At 40.8% G+C, this 20408-nt stretch overlaps 2 protein-coding genes across 3 annotated transcripts in view; both read right to left on the bottom strand.

Moving 5' to 3' along the window:
• Window positions 1-9360, bottom strand: part of eps8l2 (EPS8 signaling adaptor L2) — a 40494-nt gene extending 31134 nt beyond the window's left edge. The window contains exons 1-3 of one of the 2 annotated variants that reach the window (XM_083763001.1): window positions 9103-9360; window positions 2516-2566; window positions 1857-1903 (exon numbers count right to left, since the gene is read on the bottom strand). In XM_083763001.1, coding sequence (XP_083619127.1) covers window positions 1857-1903; window positions 2516-2550 — 82 coding nt within the window. In that variant the 5' untranslated portion in view covers window positions 2551-2566; window positions 9103-9360. Of the gene's footprint in view, window positions 1-1856; window positions 2028-2515; window positions 2567-9102 lie in introns of those variants that run through there. The other variant, XM_083763000.1, reaches the window with a different exon arrangement.
• Window positions 9361-12095: 2735 nt separating this feature from the next.
• LOC310857555 (transmembrane protein 80-like) lies at window positions 12096-17663 on the bottom strand. The gene is made up of 5 exons (XM_083763269.1): window positions 17639-17663; window positions 17318-17334; window positions 17092-17185; window positions 14971-15063; window positions 12096-13481 (listed from the first exon to the last, which is right to left on the bottom strand). Exons 1-5 carry the CDS (start codon window positions 17655-17657, stop codon window positions 13258-13260), a joined length of 447 nt encoding a protein of 148 aa, XP_083619395.1. The 5' UTR covers window positions 17658-17663; the 3' UTR covers window positions 12096-13257.
• Window positions 17664-20408: the final 2745 nt, after the last annotated feature.

Raw genomic sequence — 20408 nt, 5'->3', positions numbered from 1 at the left:
TGGCCCATTCATTCACCTGCAAGACATGGCCATCCGCACCCTGTTCCAACCGCACTCTGAAAACAGGCACGCCCTGCACTCCCTGCTAATGCACGGTATATTTTAGTCACACAAACACACCCAGGTCCAACACACGTTTGCAACATTCTAAAATGGTACAGTGTAATGACATGCTGTAACCTCGCAATAAGAGATCCATTACAGAGATAGTGATCAGAGAAACAAAGTGATGCAACATTGTGCCACGTCATATAAAACTGTCATGACAATAGATGGTGCATTTATATAGCGCCTTTATCCAAGGCGCTTTACATAGATTGTGCATTACATTCACCCATTCATACACCGATTGCGGCGGAAGCCATGCAAGGTACCAACCAGCACATCGGGAGCAATTTGGGGTTCAGTGTCTTGCCCAAGGACACTTCGACATGTAGACAGGAGGAGCCGGGATTCGAACCGCCGACCCATGGATCAGTGGACGACCTGCTCTACCTCCTGAGCCACAGTCGTCCCCGATTGCAACATTCTAAAATGGCACAGTGTAATGACATGCTGTAACCTCGCATAACATAAGCACGTCATTCCTCCCTATCTGGAAACTCTGTGCATTGTACATGCATGCAAAGATCTGCTGCCTCTGGCCCGGGCTGGCCTAGCAGTCCAGGCACCTAGGCTGGTAATCCAGCCTGGCAGCGTGTCACGGGTTTGAGTCCCGATCCCGACGACCTTTGCTGCTTGTGTCTTCCCTACATCTGTCTCCCCGTTTCCTGTATATCTATCAATAAAGGCAAACAAATAACAAAAACTAGCCCAAAATGACGTAGTCATATTTTACCAGCCGCACGCACGCACACACGCACGCACTCACACACGCGCGCGCACACACACACACACACACACACACACACACACACACACACACACACACTAGTGGGTTGTTGCTGGCTGCAATGCTATCCCATTGGCTGAGAGGTCGGCTAGAGGTAGTCAATACAGCAGCCAATGAGAAAGACAGGTCGAGTGGGCGTGAAAGCCAAGCAGAGAGAACATAGACCAGCTGTGCTTACACAGCAGCTGGTAAAAAGAAAAGAAAAATCAGCTGTCTCTTGACAAACCCCAGTGTGTCATCCCTTGCTCTCTCCAGAAGCGCAGGGCCCTCAAAGGCAGCAGAGGTGCCTGTAGAGGAGCAGCCTGTCTGGTTTATTTGAGCAGGACAGGACACCTCGCAAGGACCTTGGCCCCCTCTTATCAGTGTGTGTGTGTGTGTGTGTGTGTGTTTGTGTGTGTGTGTGTGTGTGTGTGTGTGTGTGTGTGTGTGTGTGTGTGTGTGTGTGTGTGCGTGTGCGTGTGCGTGTGTGCGTGTGCGTGTGTGTGTGTGTGTGTGTGTGTGTGTGTGTGTGTGTGTGTGTGTGTGAATAGAATTGTGACGACTCTGGTTGGCCTGCAGAGCTGTGGGGCCACAGCAAAATGTCTCACAGATAACCATAACAAGAAGAGGCACTGGACTTCCTGACCCAGACATTTGCCATGCAAATTCATGATTGCTATGATTTGAACACCACTGATCACAACACTAGTCTGTTACCATACATTCTCTGCCCGTCCATTCTTAAATAAAGCAGTAAACATGGCCAATAATAGAACACGACGAGCAACCATCACACTTTATATGAAGGAGGACAATTATGTCAATGACTGTATGAAAATGTAAAGATTTTCACCTGACCTGGTAACCTAGTCAGCCTATAGAAAATAAGGTGATAATAAGCGGCCATGTAGAGGAAGAACAAAGCACTCACTCACAGTCACACATGCCAAAAGACGCAGCAGAATCCTTCCATGCGTTATCTTACCGTAAAGGGCCTTGGCGCTTATCCTGCTGTCCGACCTGGCCACCCCACTGCAAGGGAAGGAAGAGGAAGCAGCATTACGTTGTCGGCCCTTCATCGTTGACCCCCACGCACACACTCCCCAATTGTCACCACTGTGGTGTCACCAAGACACCTGAACGGACACTCCACTGCCGCTTGTCATCGATGCATGCACGACGTGCACAATATTAGTGAGTGGTATACAGAGTATCCCGGCAGACCGGACAGTACTAGGACAGGAGGAGATTAGCCTGAGATTCTGAGCATATGGACCAGCCAGGGAGAGGGAGAGGAGGAAGGGGGCGTGCAGGGGCATTGGGTGAGAGAGAGTGAGAGAGAGAGAGAGAGAGAGAGGAGAGAGAGAATGTGTGTGTGTGTGTGTGTGTGTGTGTGTGTGTGTGTGGGGGGGGGGGGGGTTACCCAGGGAAGGCAAACATTCCACTACAGAACAGCTCTGTGCCCGAGGTCTCTGACCCATGCCGCCTCTCACATACTAGGTTAGCGATTCCCTCACTCTCTCTTGTTCCCTGTGTGGCAGGCAGTGGCTTCAGGATAAGGGTGTTAGCTATAACTTGCAGAAAGGTAAACATGCTGCAGGGTTAAGTCCCAAAAGAGTACCGGCGGTATGTATGTTGACTCACTTAGCCTGCCTCCCTGGAGGTCCTGGGATGTTCATGGTTTAAGACATCAACCTGGAAGAGAGAGGTGGAGTGGGTGAGAGAGTGGGCAGGTGATGGGGGAGGGGGGGTGCTAAAGGAAGGAAGGGAGGAGGGCCATGGAAACAGAACATTTCCCCACAAAACAAACATGTATTATTCAGTTCAAGCTGCCCCTTCATGTTGCGTCAGGTGTCTTTTTAATTCCTTGTTTCCCATTCCACTTTGGAAACTCACCTACAGTGATATAATGCTTTAAGTCTGATGCTGCATGCTATACTAACGTCTTTGGTACATTCAGCTCCCAAAACACAACATATAGTTTTCCTGTCGTTCCACTGGAGTGGGCCAGGTGTTGGGCCTGTATGGCTGGAGTCAGGGGTCTGTTGTGGGACAATGGAAGACAGCAGGCTGATATACACAATGTAATCAGATCCGCTTTTTTGATGACTATCTGCATAGTTGCAATTCAAGTTGCTTGCCAAGGTGTTCACTGAAGTAGTTATTATATGTAATGTTACAAACACATGCACACACACACACACACACACACACACACACACACACACACACACACACACACACACACACACACACACACACACACACACACACACACACACACACACACACACACACACACACAGGTCTCAGGAACAATAAAGACCTGCACTGAAATACAATGGATCCTGTTTTAATTGCTTTAGCAACGTTTTTATTTTATGTATTAGGCTATTATCAGCAGCATTACATTCACATTTAAAAGGTTTCAGAGTTTGCAGCTGGAGTGCATTCTTTTCAACTGATTTCAACTCAACTTTTTGTGACTTCTAGACTTCTGACTTCTAGCTATATATTGCTTTTAGCAATGCCATTTGTTTTGTTTAATTAATTGGTAGTAGGACATTGGACACTTGGACGGGTTCCAATTCCAAGCATTTGAAACACTGCGATCCAATCTGCAATGTAACCTCTTTAAAGTTTGTAGGACTGGGTGACGCTATAGGAACATTTCAATAGCATTATTACAGCAACGTAATAGTGAAACCAGTGAAAGGAAGGGAACACACACTCCAGAGACGCTCAGGACAAGATTATTTATGCTTAATTTTTGATTGCATGACGCGTTTCGCCGTTTGGCTTTGTATGTATGTATATATATATATATATATATATATATATATATATATATATATATATATATATATATATATATATAACCAACAGAGGCACAGTCAGTGGAGCGTATCTCAACAGATTTAGATTATAAAGATAAACGCCCTCTAAATATAATCTCTTCAGATCTAAAACAAATGAAGGGGCAAATCATGTCAACAGCATCCATAAAAAGCTCAAAATCTAATATCACTCCCTATTCCCCTCCACAGGCAAAGTCAGATTTTATTCAATCAGGCCCACTTCCAAATTGAAGTCCTACAGCTTTGCACCCATCAGTGCGTATGCGTATGATTACCTGCAACAAATGGGCAGACAAGAGAGACCAAGAAAAAAAGAGTAGTATTTAATTCAGTATGTCTGCACAAAAGGTGGACTTCCTCTTTCTGTACTTATCTTCCTCTGGTCATCTCTCCGTGCTATCGTTCCAGCCGCTGGCTGGCAGCCAAGTTTCAGGAGGGAGGAGAAGAGAACAGCTAGCTAGGGTGTCTTGTTTGTTATGTCCTCATTGTAAGAGGCTCACACACATCCCTGTCTACAGTAGTCTACACAGTTTAAGGTTCCTGTTGTTCACTAACAATCCCCTCTTGTCTTGGGGTAATTAATAAACATATTTTGTATAATATTACAACAATTGATAAGTTGTAACAATGGAAATGGTAAAGTTTACCTTGTGTATGTAGTAAAAAGCACACATATGACTCCTCATTGGCCATTCACACTGAGCACTATTACTATATGAGTTCATACCAACTATAGTTGGAGTTATGGTTAGAGTTATTGTGCTCAATGTGAATTTTAACAGCGATTTGATACACAATACATGGTTGACGATACGAGTCAACCATGTGGTTCATCAATGGCGGTGCGATACGATTAAATTATTTAAAATTGTCACGATCTGCCTTCCGTGTGTTGTTTTTGTTGTTCTTGAAACTTATTCTGAAGTTATGCTATGGTGTTCTTGAATATTATTTTGAAGTGATGCTTTGTGTTTCCTGTTTTCCTTTGTAGTTGGTTCCTGCCTTGTCTCACCTTCCCTGATTTTTGGTTCTTTGTTTCACCTGTGTCTTGTTTTTCCCCAGCCAATCCTTGTGTTGATTTGATTTGAGTTCACCTGTGTCCGGTTAATCTTGTGCCTATTTAAACCCTGTGTTTGGTTGTGTTCTCTGTTGGATTATTCTTTATTGTCTTGTAAACCTGAGTTCCAAGTCTGTTTGTTTGATGGTGTTGCTCTCCTGCAAACTTCTGTTAAAATAAACTTCCACTTGATTCTGACTTCCTCACATTTGGGTCCTACTTGGATCACATCCTGACAAAAATTGATACAGTAACTATTTAGCAAAACATAATCTGTGGGTTTTTAACTCATTGACTGGCAGAGTTAAAACATTGTCTATAGCTGCCCCTTGCCAGCGTTTCAGAGCGTTTCCTTTTTTGTTTTTGGGGTGTATTATTCTTCGGTGATCGTTATTATTATGGATATAAATAAGTAAACATGCTGAATCTCTGGCAAATACATGGAATTGTAATATTTGAATACATATGGACGAACTCACACCTTAACATAAACACAGATTACACACATTTATCAATAGACCAAGTGAAGAGATATGGAATGGAAAAGTAATTAAACCCCTCTTTTTTGTTTTTCTTCTTAAAATAGCTAAATACAACACACAAGTACTTTTGCGTTGCAAAACGATACTATTCGATATTTGCATTGCAAATGATACGATTCGATACAAAGTCAAACTATACGATATATTGCTGTTTGCATATGGATACAGTTAAACCGTTGAAATTAAAATCGATGCATCGATACAGTTACTATATCGTTACCCCTAACTCAATTTCAGTGAAAATACTGACCAGAACTTGTAACCAGCGTTGGTTACAAGCTCAACTCCGTTAGAGTGAGCAAGCATATCATGGAAACAGTCTATAAGAACCTGATAGAGGGAATCTTGACTTTTAACATGGCAATGTGGTATGGCAATCTTAAATGTAAAAGGAAGAAGCAAGCTGCAGCGAATAGTGAACCTAGCCTCAAAAATCATTAGGAAGAGACAGAAACAATTAAGTTGAATCTACAAGGAAGTACTTCTGGAAAAAAAAGCTGTCAAGATAGCAAATGACCCCTCTCATCCACTCTGCATGGAGTTCCAACTAATTCCCTCTGGCAGAAGGTACAAAATACCAAAAGCTAACCGTCACATATTTAAAAATGATACCATGTCTCGTTAGATTTGTTTTTAATGTATTTGCCACTGTTATCCTGCATTTTTGCCATGAAGATAATTGTGTGTAAGACAAGTTTCCACAAATGTCCACATTGTGGACAATAAATGAAACTAACTAACTAACTAACTAACTAACTAACTAACTAACTAACTAACTAACTAGGTCTACTGTAGACCTCACAAACATATGCACAAATCAATAATCATGCCACTGACTACCGCAATGCTGTTTTTTGTCACTTAAACATTTTATTCATTTTTTGCAATGAAAATAACATAAAACAAGGTAAAAGAAAAAAATTGCATATTACATCTCTGGGTATTATTAATGTGCACAACTTAGATATCATTATACCATACAGTAGGACAGAATGACTTAGATAAGTCATTCTAATCTACAGTACTATAAACTATACAGTTTGTAAAATATGGCTAGTTGGCTACTGATGTGGAATTATGCAACTCTCATATCCTTAGACCCAGAGGGCTGTGAACTTTGGCCCAACAAGCAGTGTAATGAAGCATTGCAACATGACATTTGCATGTGATACAGCAATCAGAAATGCCTCAGCTTGAAAATGTGTGTAGTTGTAAACATAAATAAATGTGCAGCAGCAAAAAAAAAATAGAGGGTAAGTTATGCAGGAATGCCTACTGAGTGGCAAAAAACTACTTTCTGGCCTTTACAGCCTGAGCCCATACATCCAAACAGAAAAGTCCCATCTGATTGCATTAAACAACGTTAAACGATGTTAAACTCACTTTGCATGTTGCTTTGCCACTCGATTTGCCACTCGATGTACCATTCACTTTAAGCATGCGCATACCCTCTATAGACTACATTTTAAAAGCAAAAAACAACAACAAAAAACAACTTCCAATACAACAGATCCCCAAAGTTGGATTACAGTTTGCATTATTATGGCCTTCATCACCTTTGCTCCATGGTCCTGAATAAAAAACATTATAAAATAGATAAAGCTTATATGACTTGGCACAACTAACTATTCAATCACGTAGCCCAATCTTATCACAGTCTAGTGATGCTGGGAAGTCTGATACCTTTCAATCAGGGCACAATATAACCTGAGAATGAACTGCCTACAATTAGGTCAGATCTCATCTCACAGACTCACAGGACAAAAAATGGCATCAAAACTCAAAAGACATCAAGAAAGTCAATCAAAGAACAAGGCAGAATGTCCTCTTTTGTCAACTAAAGCACTCTCAAGACTCTTGCTGGATCCCTCATTCAATGCCATTTTGACTATGCTTGCATCTCTTGGTATTCCCAAAACAAACTTGTTGAACTACGTCTCAGCCTAAAGCCATGCATGACCCACCTAATTCCAACACACTTTGCTAGTCTGGGATGGCTCAGGGTAGAAGAAAGGGTTAAGCAAATAAAAATGGGATTGGTATTTAAGATAGTCAAAGGGCCACTGCCCTCAATACCTAGTTCATACCGGTACTTCTCCAAAGTGAGTGACACCCACAGCCACAATATCAGAGGAAGCGACAACGATCTGGTACAACCCAAATGCACATGAACAAAACAAATTCTCATTCTACTATGCTCTGCCACCAAAATGTTATACCCTGATACCATCCATAATAATATGTAAATCACTAGTTTATATCAAAACTGGTCTGAAAAATCATCTATCGCCCAGGCGGTGGCGTAACCGTCTGGGCACCAGACTGGTAATCCAGTCTCAGTGTGCCGCGGGTTCGACTCCCGAGCCCGACACGGCCTTTACTGCATGTCTTCCCCCATCTCTCTCCTGTTTCCTGTCAGCCTACTGTCTGTCCCTTCAAAAAACCAATAAAAGGCATAAGCCGCAAAAGAATATCTTAAAAAAAAAAAAAAAAAAACATCTATCACCACAACGGGAGATAAATGAAATAGCCCAGAAAGAAGGTGTTATTCACAATGGAATGTATTATTGTGTTGTGTTGATTAATTGAATACATAGGACCGCAATGAAAACAAGTCACTGGGACTTTTTGTGTGACCTTTTAGCCTTAATGCCTTACTGTACCACATGCTGTTTACATGTTTGTCTAATAATCAATCAATCAATAAATCTGTGCATGGCATTATAAGATCTATGAGTTGGTTTGTTAAATTAACGGTTTAAATTCAATGGGTATAAAATGGTCTGAGTGTACGAAGTTATGACCATACAGGAGAGATGTGAGAGGTAAGAGGTGTGATGATTGTTTCCTCGGGTATAGAAAGAAGCTCTGGTCAGGTTGATTTAATTGTATAGGTGGACTGAAAACATGGCCATGATTCACAATGATACACAACAATAGTGCTGTCTGCCATGTGCAGCAAACTTCAGTTACACAGAAACCTAATCTTCCCGGAAATTGTGCCATTTAATGACCATCAGAAGAAAGTTTGGATCGTTTGATACTATAATGTGTTAAAAACGTACTGTGTGATTAGAATCTGATGTTTGTATAGTTCAGATATACTATAGGCTACCAAAGATGCTGCTATTGAGTATTGAGAAATAGAAGAAATCAAACAAAACACTACAATTATTTGTTACAGTCAAAACTTTGTCTATATTATTAACGTTTATAACCAAATAAAAACGTTTCTCGTACTTTAGGGTCAGTAATTAATGGCTATTTAAGTGACTAACAGCTGGGAAACCCTATGGCTCCCATGAAACACAACAATTACATTTGTTTTTCTCTTGCACATACAGGCTTCTACTAAAGCCATTTTGAAAATAGTCCATCATTCATGGCTTGATAGGGTTTCAAATATAAGCACTCTTTTTATTGACCATGGCCTAATTGCTACATCTGTTGACATTTGGGAGAACGAAAACGCCAGTTCAGATAATGTAAAGCTAATAATAAATGAATAAATAAATAAATGAATATGCTTTTATTATAGTCACCAACATAAATTATGTTTGTTATTTACAGCTAGGTAGAGTAGTGGGGCGAGATGGAAAAGGGGCGACCATACCTGTTACCCCTACTATAGGCCTATACCAAAAATAAAACAAAACTTGAATCATGCACTGTGCACATTTACTAGAAGAAAGAAAGAAAGAAAGAAAGAAAGAAAGAAAGAAAGAAAGAAAGAAAGAAAGAAAGACAGAAAGAAAGAAAGAAATAGTTTTATACCGTTGCGCTGCACAGTGCACACCTGGTGGTTTCCTGGACGGGATGAGCAAGGTGACAAGCTGCATGAAGCATCATCAGACTGCCATCATCTCTGCCGGTCAGCAGCCCACAGCGACGACTCCTTTTCCTTTTCACTGATACTTTGAGCAGCGGCCGGGACCTTTCGTGTTGGTACCAGTGAACTGCAAACCAGTGCGGATGTTGCGGTATTGTTGAATAAAAAAAGAGATTCAAAACAGATCGGGCTTTGCAAGCTCAACATTGACGATGTGGCCAGTCAGGCTCTCCGGACAGCAGGTAAGTGACACGTGAGTCGGCAGGTAACTCAAGCTGAAATGGGGCGGAGCAGCGCCGCACATTCTGGCCGATATGATTTCAAAGAGTGACACTATACTATACTAGGCTAAAAAAAACGCATTTTCGACATAGCTTTATCGGAGTTTGCGCAATGCAATTTGTCAGTTCAATTATAGCGTAGGTCTACTGGCAATATTAGCCTACCAGCCTACTCCCACATGTAGATATGGTTTACAGAATTACATGACGCTCGCTCGTACTGTTTCAGGGCTAAACATATAATTGTAGGCTACTGTGTCACAGTGTCAGCAACAGAGAGATTTGAGGAAGGTGGATTTAGGTGACATAAAAGAGGATAGGCAGGCTAGCCTCCGGCAGCCGGGGTGGACGGGTGGGACATTTGGTAGTCTTTTTTTATTGGCCTAAAATATTGTCTATATACATTCATGAATCCACTTGCTGACCGACTGAATATATTGGTCAATTTATATAGGGGTTTATTGTGACCCTATACCATTAACATCCTATGGCAGGCAAAAATGACAAGCTTTCCTTATGCTTTAACTATAAGGGTTTTCATGATTCTGAATCCATTCCAAGCATTAGTTTTGCACAAAATACACTCCTTGGGCTAAAAACAGCCATAGACATCATGACAAATGTGATGACATCAGCACATTTTGGGCACATTTGGGCAAGTGGCTATGGCTGCTTTTAGCCCAAGGAGTGTAGGCCTATTTTGTGCAAAACTAATGCTTGGAATGGATTCAGAATCATGAAAAACCCCTAGTTTGACATGTCACATGCTACTTAAAGCAAAAGGAAATTTGACATTTTTGCCAGCCATAGGATGTCAATGGTAGGGTCACAAGAAACCCCTATGAAAAAGATTTCCCAATACTAACAGCCGGTCAGCAAGTGGATTCATGAATGAATGTATATAGACAATATTTTAGGCCAATAAAAAAGACTAGGGCCTATATACCAATTTTCCCACTTAAAACTAAAGAAGCCTGTCGGCTGCCGGACTATATGTGCCTGTGTAGGCCTAAAAGGTACAAGATCATTTTGCTTGCATATTTAGTACAAACTGAATTGACCTCTCTAGAAAAGGATAGAGGAGGTAATAGAATAGTTGTTTAAATCACCATGTAAATCGTGGGCTGGAATGCTCTTCTTACAGGAAAGGCTGCAAGTGATCTTAATTACACACTTGAACATGATCACCACAGGTCAGTGGTGGGGAAACTGTAGAGAGAGCACTAGATATATCCAGTCAATGCATAGCCTCTTGTTAATGTAGCCTACCACAGTGGTTCTCAAAGTGGGGCCCAGGGACCCTCAGGGGTCCTTGAGAAGGTTCCTGGGGATATCCCAGCTAAATGAGTTAATATAGCCTATATAGGATAGAATCAGTTTACCCACTTTAAACCTATAGGCCTACATCAGCTATTTGAATAGCTGATCTTCAAGTTCACAATGTGAGCTAGATAACCACATCTGAGTGTTTTGTCTCATGTTGAGTTGGGCTTGTGACAGGAAAAACAACATGAAAAGCACTCACACATGTTAACACATCTGGGCACATTGATAGTTGTTGCTCAAGCACAGGTAGACTATAAATATATAGTGTTGAAGTTGGTTCCTTTGGAAACCTTGGAATTGGGTTTGATCATTAACTTCACCTGTCACAGCTGAGTAATGGCCTGTTTGAACTGTGGTTACAGGCAGCAGAAAGTTTCACTAAATTCCGATGACAAATCTGCTTTATGTTATGGATAAGGGCTAACATATAAGTTATATATATAGAATATCATTTATATAAAAATAAAGACTCCCCCCCCCCCCCCCCCCCAAGAAATAAGTTGTATAGAATCTTTAGCGTGTTCATAAATCAATGTTGGCGTCTTTCAAAATGTTAACAAGACACTTCTGCCCTCTACTGGAGAAACATAATATAGGGCAAGCTATATTCCTATATTCCTAAACTAGAGTAAATGACTATATATTCTGATAATAATCCTAGTGTTTGATCAGTAACAGGGGTCTCCCTGTCTCTCCAGCTCTTTACTGAACAGAACATGTATTTTCAGGTCAGGATACCAATTTTATCCAGTTAGGAGAGAGGACTCATACAGGATACAGAATAAACAGTCTCAGTAGCCAGGCAACTATTCCAGTCTGAAATTACACCTCCCAAAAGCAGAAGAACAGAAGCTGTCATATCTGTAGTGTTCATCATTTCCGTTCACAAAAATCAAATATCCTTAAAACATATTTTTGAATTCCCATTTCTGCTAAGCAGCAACCTATTATATATAGCGACTAATTTGATATAAGTATACGCTTTATCCTTGGATCATTTTCAGAGCTTACATGCTCCGAACTGTATGACGGAAGCATTTGAGAATCGTGGGAGGCAACAGTCTGGCTCGTGAGATAAAATAAATTGGAAATTGTACGTGCTGACACAAAGAAATGAGCATGGAACTGGAACAATATAAAAATGAAGCTAAAATGGGTACTCTCACCTGTCCTGAAAATGTATTTCCTGTTTTATTAAAGAGTTGGAACAAACACTCTATAGCAATGAATACTATCAGAATATAGTTCTTTAACCATTGTCTATAAATTTGTATTCAATAAATATATATTACATCCATTCTTGAGTTGTCCTGACTGAAACATAATCAGGTCTTTTATTTACAAAAATTACAAAATATAAAGTTTAATACAACGAAACATGTTACAAAATAAATATTTACAGTATTTACTAAATCTATAGGGCCTAGGATTTGAGTTGGTTGCTACACATGAATTGTGTTCCTAAGACAACCATCTCATAAACTAGCAAAAGTGGGGGCTGTCCGGTGTCCTTATTGTTCAAAACTTTATAAACATTCTTACAGTCTTCAGAAATATGGACCAGAAACAACTTTCATTTGTTTGTGCTTAATGAAGCCACAGCCAATTGTGCCAAGACTTCAGGAATGACAACCTGCTCACCAATAATAATAATAATAATAAAAAGGCATGGGACAAACCACATGTGCACATTAGAATGGCAAATGTTCAGGAAAAACCTTTATGCCAATTAATAATAATTTATTTATGTATTTTGTATTATTATTATTATAATCATCAATTTGTAGCCTATTGCAATATGCTGCTATGGATTGGAGACTAGTTTTGCTACATAGTTGCTTTTCTGGTATTTAGGTGAAATGTGATGACAACACTCAATCAATGCCAGCACACTACAGTTCAAGCTCTTTCTTCCTTTCACACAATGATAGCATGTGCATTTCACTACCCTGCATCCAGTTTTAGTAAGAAGTTAGAACACATCTCTGCTCTTCATACAGCATTCTGCACAAAAGACATCTATTGTTTCAGAATAAATGAGGTGAAATTTCCTTTGATCTGTCTTGGGAGGGAAATCTGAGTGACGGCATCCTTCAAGGTATACAGTAACCGTTTGATGAATGACACCCAAATCAATAATTCAAACAAGTCCAGAAGAAACCAGGGCTGATTTCGTTCATGAACAAAAGAGTACACAAAAGAACAGCTCCATGTATCCAGGCCATTCAAAACTAATAACTGGGATGTCAATTACATGGAAATATCTCGTCAATCAGTATGAAAGAAACATAAGACTGAAGTGCACTCCAGACATGCTGGTGAAGCATGCTGTGTACTTTTGACACTATAGTACAACAACATAAATAAAGAAATACAGGCCTTGAGGCCTACATGATTTTTACCAGATTCAACAGTTTAAAAATCTTCATTAAAAATAAAAAGCAGCTTGTCAAACATGAGTAGCGGATACCAGTACAGTGGTTATGATAAAAGCTATTGAGATCTAAACTCTGACCTGGTAAAACTGGTCACTGTAATGAAAGCCATGACTCCACCCAAGCCGTACGCAACTAGGAGGACGGCATTAATGATGATGTCTGCACGCAACACGTAGGACTGCCAGGCCAGGAAGTAGACAGACAGCAGCACGGTAGTTCCCGTCAGGGCCAGGCTAGCCACCACATATCTCTCATTCTCTATTAGGTTGCCCTTCATGCCTTGAAACAAAGAGGATTGAACAACAGTGAGGGAATACATTGTTAGCATCACCAGAGATGGATGATGTGAGAGGGAAGAAATGAAAAAAATCTGCACACCATTTTATGCTCCCAATATATCTTTACTGAAGTGGTAACGTTTCGGGCTTTGAGCAAAAATGGTGTGCGGATTGTTTAAATTTCTTCATTCGTGACTTTATTTTGCACCCAGCCTATATAGGTATATAGATGTGCGTGTCCTTTTTGGCTGTTTGTATTGTTATATTGTTATTGTTGTGTGTTGTATGATATGGTGTTCTTTAGCTGCTTCTGTACTGTTTTAAGGAGTCAGACTATGCATTATTGAGACGTGATGCACATGGGATGGGATCACACTGCACCACAGGATGTTTAATTCAGTTCAGGGCAAAACGTTTAGTCTTAAGTAGTACGTACTAAGTAGTTTGCACAAGGACTTCAATCAGACTGATCCAATCTGTCTGTATATTGGGTCCCGGCCATGGCATAACGTGCACGTCCGACTAATAAACTTCAAACTTGGTGAATGACCCGGGACTCGGGAATGTTGTGCAGTGCAGTGCCGACTGCCAAGTGGGAATTTGGTCGGACCGGCAGTTATAGAGAACCAAAACCAGGGTTTTGTGACGACATTAGGGGTCCCCATATCTCAAGAGTTAGTCAATCATATCATCGTATGGTAGTGGATATCACACTGTGTACTCTGACAACGGTACAACGTGTACTAGCCCCATATGGAACCTCTCCCTCTGCTTATACTGTAGCTCCGATATGACTGGTGTCAAAAAAACGTTTCATCGTTCATTTCATCGTCTACTCAGGCTTATGTGAACACCCCAAACTGTTTTTAAGTTGCTCGATTCAGTATTTAGATATTTGATATTAATTTCAGCTGCCCCGCCCCCTTCCTATACAAACTCATTGTAACTTCTAACTCCATTTTAATCGTGATAGATTCATTTCTTAAATTTAGATATGATGATGAATACCAATCGGTGGACCCTCGTCACCCTCTTGTAAACAAGTTTAATGCTGAATTGGGTCGTCCAGTTTGTGCTTGAAACCTACTGTAATTCTGCAAACTGTAAATAAATATTTCAATCAATCAATAAAAAAAACGACTTGCTCCTTTACCAACTCGCCCCGGGCGTACAGCCGGCGGAACTGCGCGGCTTGATATTCCTAAGTAAATTATGCTTAAACGGTTAAACCTAACCTTATTCTTAACCTTAACCTCAGTAAAACTATATGCCTAAACCTAACCCTATACCTAAACTTAACCCCAGTAAAACTATGCCTAAACCCTAAACTTATTTCTAACCTTATTCTCAGTAAAACAAAATAAAGAAGAAAGAGGAAGAGCAGTCGGCGTGAGCTCAGCGGAAAAATCGAGGGGTGAGATGGTTTAGGGGCGACCGTACCTGATACTATGATGATTACAGTGCTGCAGTGTGAAAATGTATCAACTCACCAAAGTAGAAACGCAGCAGCTCTATGCCAGCCATGAGGAAGAGCAGACCCACATCACAGGAGATGTTCTCATCAGGGTAGCTCAGGATTGCACCTGAGAGGCACATGTATAAACAACTTTAGATACTTTAGAGAGGTAAAGAAATGTAGTTTATTTGGATTGTGTAGCCCAATGCTTCCCTACCCTGGTCCACAGCTACATTCAACACTCAACCTCCTTATTCTACTAGAAAGTTAACTGTATTATGTGCCAATCATCTATAACTAATAACTATATCGTTCACCATTGTATTTTTTTTAATAGTTGGTGTGAAGTGTGAACTCTGCCGTTCACTTGACCTTTAAAACCATGTTTCTTATAGCCCCATATGTGCCCTCAGTCCCTATGCTCATTCTGTAGCTCCGAGGGACTGAGGGCACATAATGGGGCTATATTTCTTATAGTGCTCAGTATGAATGTCCCTTTAAATTAGATTTAAACCAGATCTATCCAGTCCATGATTAAACAAGACAACTTGCACACAAGTTGAATAGAACTGATAGGATGAAGGATAAAAAAAAGTTGTCCCCGTGGACCAGGCCACCAGGGTGTATCTAGCCTGGGTTCCAGCCTGATTCGCTGCGTTCCATGGATTTGTTTTGTCACAAAACAAATCCGTGGAAGTGGAACCCAGGCTAAGGGTGTATCCTACAGTAGTCGACCATATATGGGCAACTGGCCACCCAACCTTGATTTAATGTGGCCCTCAGGTTAATACTAGAATACTGACATATTATCTTTTAAGATGAATAATCAGTTGGATAAATATGATTAAAAGTGGAACGTGTTCCTCAGTCATGTTGCAGGCCCTTGATGTGATCCATGCCATGGTCAGGCAATGCCCTTTTGATTGTTTACTGTCTTAGTATACGATACGGTTGATGATGCTGCGTGTTGGGTCGTGTAAACTAATTTAAAATTTAAAATTGTTTTATTTGTAAAAAATCCAAATAAATTGCTGATAATTAAAACAAGAATACTGATATTGATTTCAGCTGTTACAATTCCAAACATGCAAACATGACCGCTTTAATTACTTCTAAATTAGTAGCTTAATGAGTAGTATTATAATTTAGTTGTCTTTTTTATGTCCAATGTATTTGAATTTAGTTCTTAAAGTTAACATAACTATAATTAAGGCATTTGAAATTAAAAATAAATAAATACTTTTCAGGATTCTAATTTAAAAATAGCAACAAAAAAAACTGCTATTTTTGCTACAACAGTAATATGCAATGTGGCCCTCTGGAGTTAGTGTGGAACATATTGGCCCTCTCCATTGTCAAAGTTGCCCAAGCAGTAGAAGGCTTAGCCCTCCAAGCAGAACCCAAATGCTACTGAAGTTTCTGACATTTGTTCGACCCAGTGCATTGGGTCCTGTTCCACGTCGTCCATGCCACCTGATTAAAACATTTACTGGCTCATGTTTACATGTTTACCGCCTCCCCGCGCTCTTTGACGATATTCTTCAGTATGAGGCTTTCTGAATATGTAAAGTATAAGTACCCATACATGCCGCTGCGAATATCTCCTGTGGCGCGGAAGCCGTTAAGTATTTTTAATATATGTTTGCCCGATTTGGAAGCTTGGATTCTTCTTTTCCTTCCTTGTTTATTGACACCTCATTGTACCGCCTATCTGGCTAGCTAGTGGCGCTATAGCTATGACACAGCAGATCAGAGGCAGGGACGTAGCCTCACAAGCCAACCGCACACCGGGAGGCGGTACAATAAACGGTAAACAAACAAGAAGAAATAAAGCGACCAAATCGGTCAAACAAAGATTAAAAATACTTAACGGCTTCCGCGCCACAGGAGATATTCGCAGCTGGATGTATAGCTACTTAAAGTTACCGAATTCAGAATAACTCAAGGAAAATAATGGCGTCACATGCCGCGGGTCCTATTTTAGAGAGAATCTCCACATCCGCATATAGGAATTTCCATACGAAAATACAGTAGTGAGCAGGGACCCAACGTAAAGCTCAACAAAATATCAGAAAAGTTTTACGTAGGGTCCCGAAAGGGGCTATAGAAGGCTATGGACCAGAGCTATGCCTGGGGTAGACGGCAGACTACTCACTCTTGTAGATGATCATGCTGAGAGTGCAGAGGAAATAGAAGATATAGTAGATGGCCGTGAAGTACAACAGTGATTGCAGAGGGACAGAGGACAGCTGGATGTAGACTACTGTTAAGGACTTTATTTGTAATGTTGGGAGGCAGTTCTACATGTATGGTCATTTTCCAAACATGCAAATGTAGTATATGTACGCATACGATAAAGGTACGATAAACAAAAAGGATACAACGACGGCAGACCTTCCTAAGGACAAGGTAGAAACAAAGAGATGGGTATTGGGTAATGTTTTGTATTACTGGGTTCGCACTTTTTACACACACACACACACACACACACACACACACACACACACACACACACACACACACACACACTGTGACACACACACACACGTACTACAACGAAGCAGCAAACCAACAAACATGCAGAGTTGATCAGTGTTATCTAAAATAAATTGAAGCATCATATGTTTTCAAATAGGCTACTTTTCTGGTCTTCTGCCATCGAAGTTGGTGTCTATAGCAACCATAGCAACGCGTCAACCAACCTGGTCTGGATGTCGCCATCTTGAATTAGATTTCCTCCTTCTTTCCAATGACTTAATCCCTACATTGATCAACACCGCCACCTATTGGCAGGACGATATACTACTAACAAGTGAAAGAGCTCTTTCTCTTTCTCTACACACACTTACAGGTTATCTATGTGGAATGTGGCTCTGTCAAGTTAAATGTGAGGAAATACTGGGGGGTATAGAATAAAGTAAAAATAGATTTCTCCAAGGCTGTCACAACAGCATGCTATCTATGTCTTGTTAAATCATTATTTTGTCAGTTCACAGGAACCTTATAGCAGGGCAACCAGGGTTAGCCATCAGGGGTATCCCATAAAGTCTAGGGAATTAAAATAATATAAAATGTAATCTCTCAATGCATTCAGAAATCGCAAGGACGCCAAAAGCCTTTCCCCACCCCATGCCCCTCTCTCTCTTCAGAGAGTTATACACACATAACACAAATTACACAATGCAGGTTTATATAACATACTAAAACACCAAAATGAACTGCATTAACATAGCCAGCTGTTTCATTGTCCCTCACAGCATCTATCTCTTTCTCGCTTGTCCTCCGGAACAATCTGCATAGTGTGGCTGAAAATATAACGGAGGCGTTGTTTGGTCCGAATGCTGGAAAGTGTGTGTGTGTGTGTGTGTGTGTGTGTGTGTGTGTGTGTGTGTGTGTGTGTGTGTGTGTGTGTGTGTGTGGGTGTGTGTGTGTGTGTGGGTGGTGGATGGGTGGGTGGGTGGGTGGGTGAGGGTGGGGGTGGACAGAGAGAGAGAGAGAGAGATGGTCCAGCTGTGGGGGTCAAGTCAACACAACAAAACAGCATCTCACATTCAGTGGGGGCAAACGCAGTGTGTGTGTGTGTGTGTGGGGGGGGGGAGGGGGGTGCACACAGTGGCATTGTTATAAGACAGATAGAAGGGGAGGGGGTGTAGGGGGGTTGCAGCTAAAGGGAGAGAGAAATGGATCATTTTCCTGACTGAGGCTGATTCTAAAAAATGTCTTCTAAATCATGACAGTTTTCGGAAAAACCTATGTTTCTATGTCAGTGGTGCTCAACTTTTTTCATGTCAAGGCTCCTCAGAAGAATGATCTGTATTTGGCCACGGACCCCCATCTGAAAATATGTTGTTCCAGGGACCCAACCCAGAAGAAAAGATTTGAGTTAAAAACGTTCGCTCTGAAAGAATATATATTGATTTGCGCCATATTTTCACAAATGTTCAAATATTCAATAGCTAAAGTATGATGCTTAAAGTATGATGCTTAAAACACCAAGACACGTTCCCGTCCTGAATGGGTTAAATCCTCCGCAGGGGAGCTATGGCACAAAAGTCTGTTATTACAGTAGGCCTATGTGTTGAAATTGAGAGAATTGAAGTAGAACACAAAAGCCTTTTCAACATGTACATATACTGCACAAAACTGCATACAGTATGTGTGAAACACCATGTATGATCTAGTCTAAGGGGAATTTAGCATAAATTGAGAACAAAGTGAGGTGACACTAAAATATATATGATTAAAATAATACATCTTCTTCCACAAATATAGGATTTGGTGTCCATCATTTCTGTCATATTGCAATAAAGATATTGTAATGTGTGCCCCCTTGAAAAGGATCTCCATCACATTCTAAATTTGGTCAAGGATTAAAAAAAAAAAACCTACATGTAATTCCACCCAATCAATCAGGTCAAAATAGCCCTGTGAAAAGTGAAAACTATACACCTTGACGGTGACCACACAGCAACTTGACCACACACTTGACACTTGACCACAACTTGACCACACTGACGTGGCTATATACTACAAAACAAACAAACAAACATAGTAAATGTTTCAGTAGACCTGTAGGCCTACTGTACACTAGAACCACGTCACGTGGTTCTCAAAGTGGGGTCCAGCACTGCTGGTCACAGGGGGTTCCAGCGAAATGTGTCATCAAAATCAGTAATTTGCCAGCTGATTTACTAGCTCACGAATCTCTAAAGCTTTAAATCTTGTAAGATTTTGACTATTTTGGTAACCCGTAACACTTTAACAACAAAAATATTGAATGGGAGTTCCCCCTCCCTGGGACAAAATCTTTTCGGATGTGGGTCCGCGACCTAAATAGGCTACATACATGTGGGGGGTCCTTGGCGAGTTGACACGAAAAGAGAAAGAGAAGGAGAAGAAGCACTGCAGTATGAGAAAAGGCTGCCGCTGCACATCCCTCTGGTTGAGATTACAGCACACCTGTCCTGCATGTCTGTCTCCTCTCCTCCGAAGCTCGTTGGTCACACAGGCGCAGTCTGGGAGGGACTGACAGGCGAAGGAGGAAGAGAATCTGATTCCACACTCGGTTGTCAACTTTTTAGGCAACTTTTTACTGAAATATAATTTCAAACACACTTTTTTGGCGTGTGTTCAAAAGGACATTTTGTCGATCATTTAGCATTCATAGCCGGGTCGGGATTAAGATTGCGCGCCCGAAGGATCATTCTCGAAGACCACCACTTTGGATATATTCCTTAGGCTACTCCTCGTTAACATAAAACAGATACCGGTAGATTGTTTCGTGTTAATATTTCAAAGTAGTTTTTAACTTGTTACTGAAGGCGTTTGGTCGTTTTGTCAACGTGTCTTGAAGCCGATATCATAACAGCAGTTGAGGAGGAGAACACGTTATTCCGAGTGGATTTATGTAAAATAAAAACATTATTAATATCCTATTCTTAAAAGGAATTATCGGATTTCGAAATGTATATG

The sequence above is a fragment of the Protomyctophum parallelum genome (assembly GCF_964188405.1).
Source record: "Protomyctophum parallelum genome assembly, chromosome: 4".
NCBI lineage: Eukaryota > Metazoa > Chordata > Actinopteri > Myctophiformes > Myctophidae > Protomyctophum > Protomyctophum parallelum.
The sequence above is the reverse complement of the archived record's forward strand: the minus strand, read 5'-3'. Positions and strand labels throughout refer to the sequence as shown.

Coding starts and splice junctions, on each gene's coding strand:
- LOC310857555 (XM_083763269.1), bottom strand. Junction 15,064..17,091: donor CAGCATGATCATCTACAAGA/GTGAGTAGTCTG, acceptor TGTGCCTCTCAG/GTGCAATCCTGAGCTACCCT. Junction 13,482..14,970: donor GCTGCTGCGTTTCTACTTTG/GTGAGTTGATAC, acceptor CTTTGTTTCAAG/GCATGAAGGGCAACCTAATA.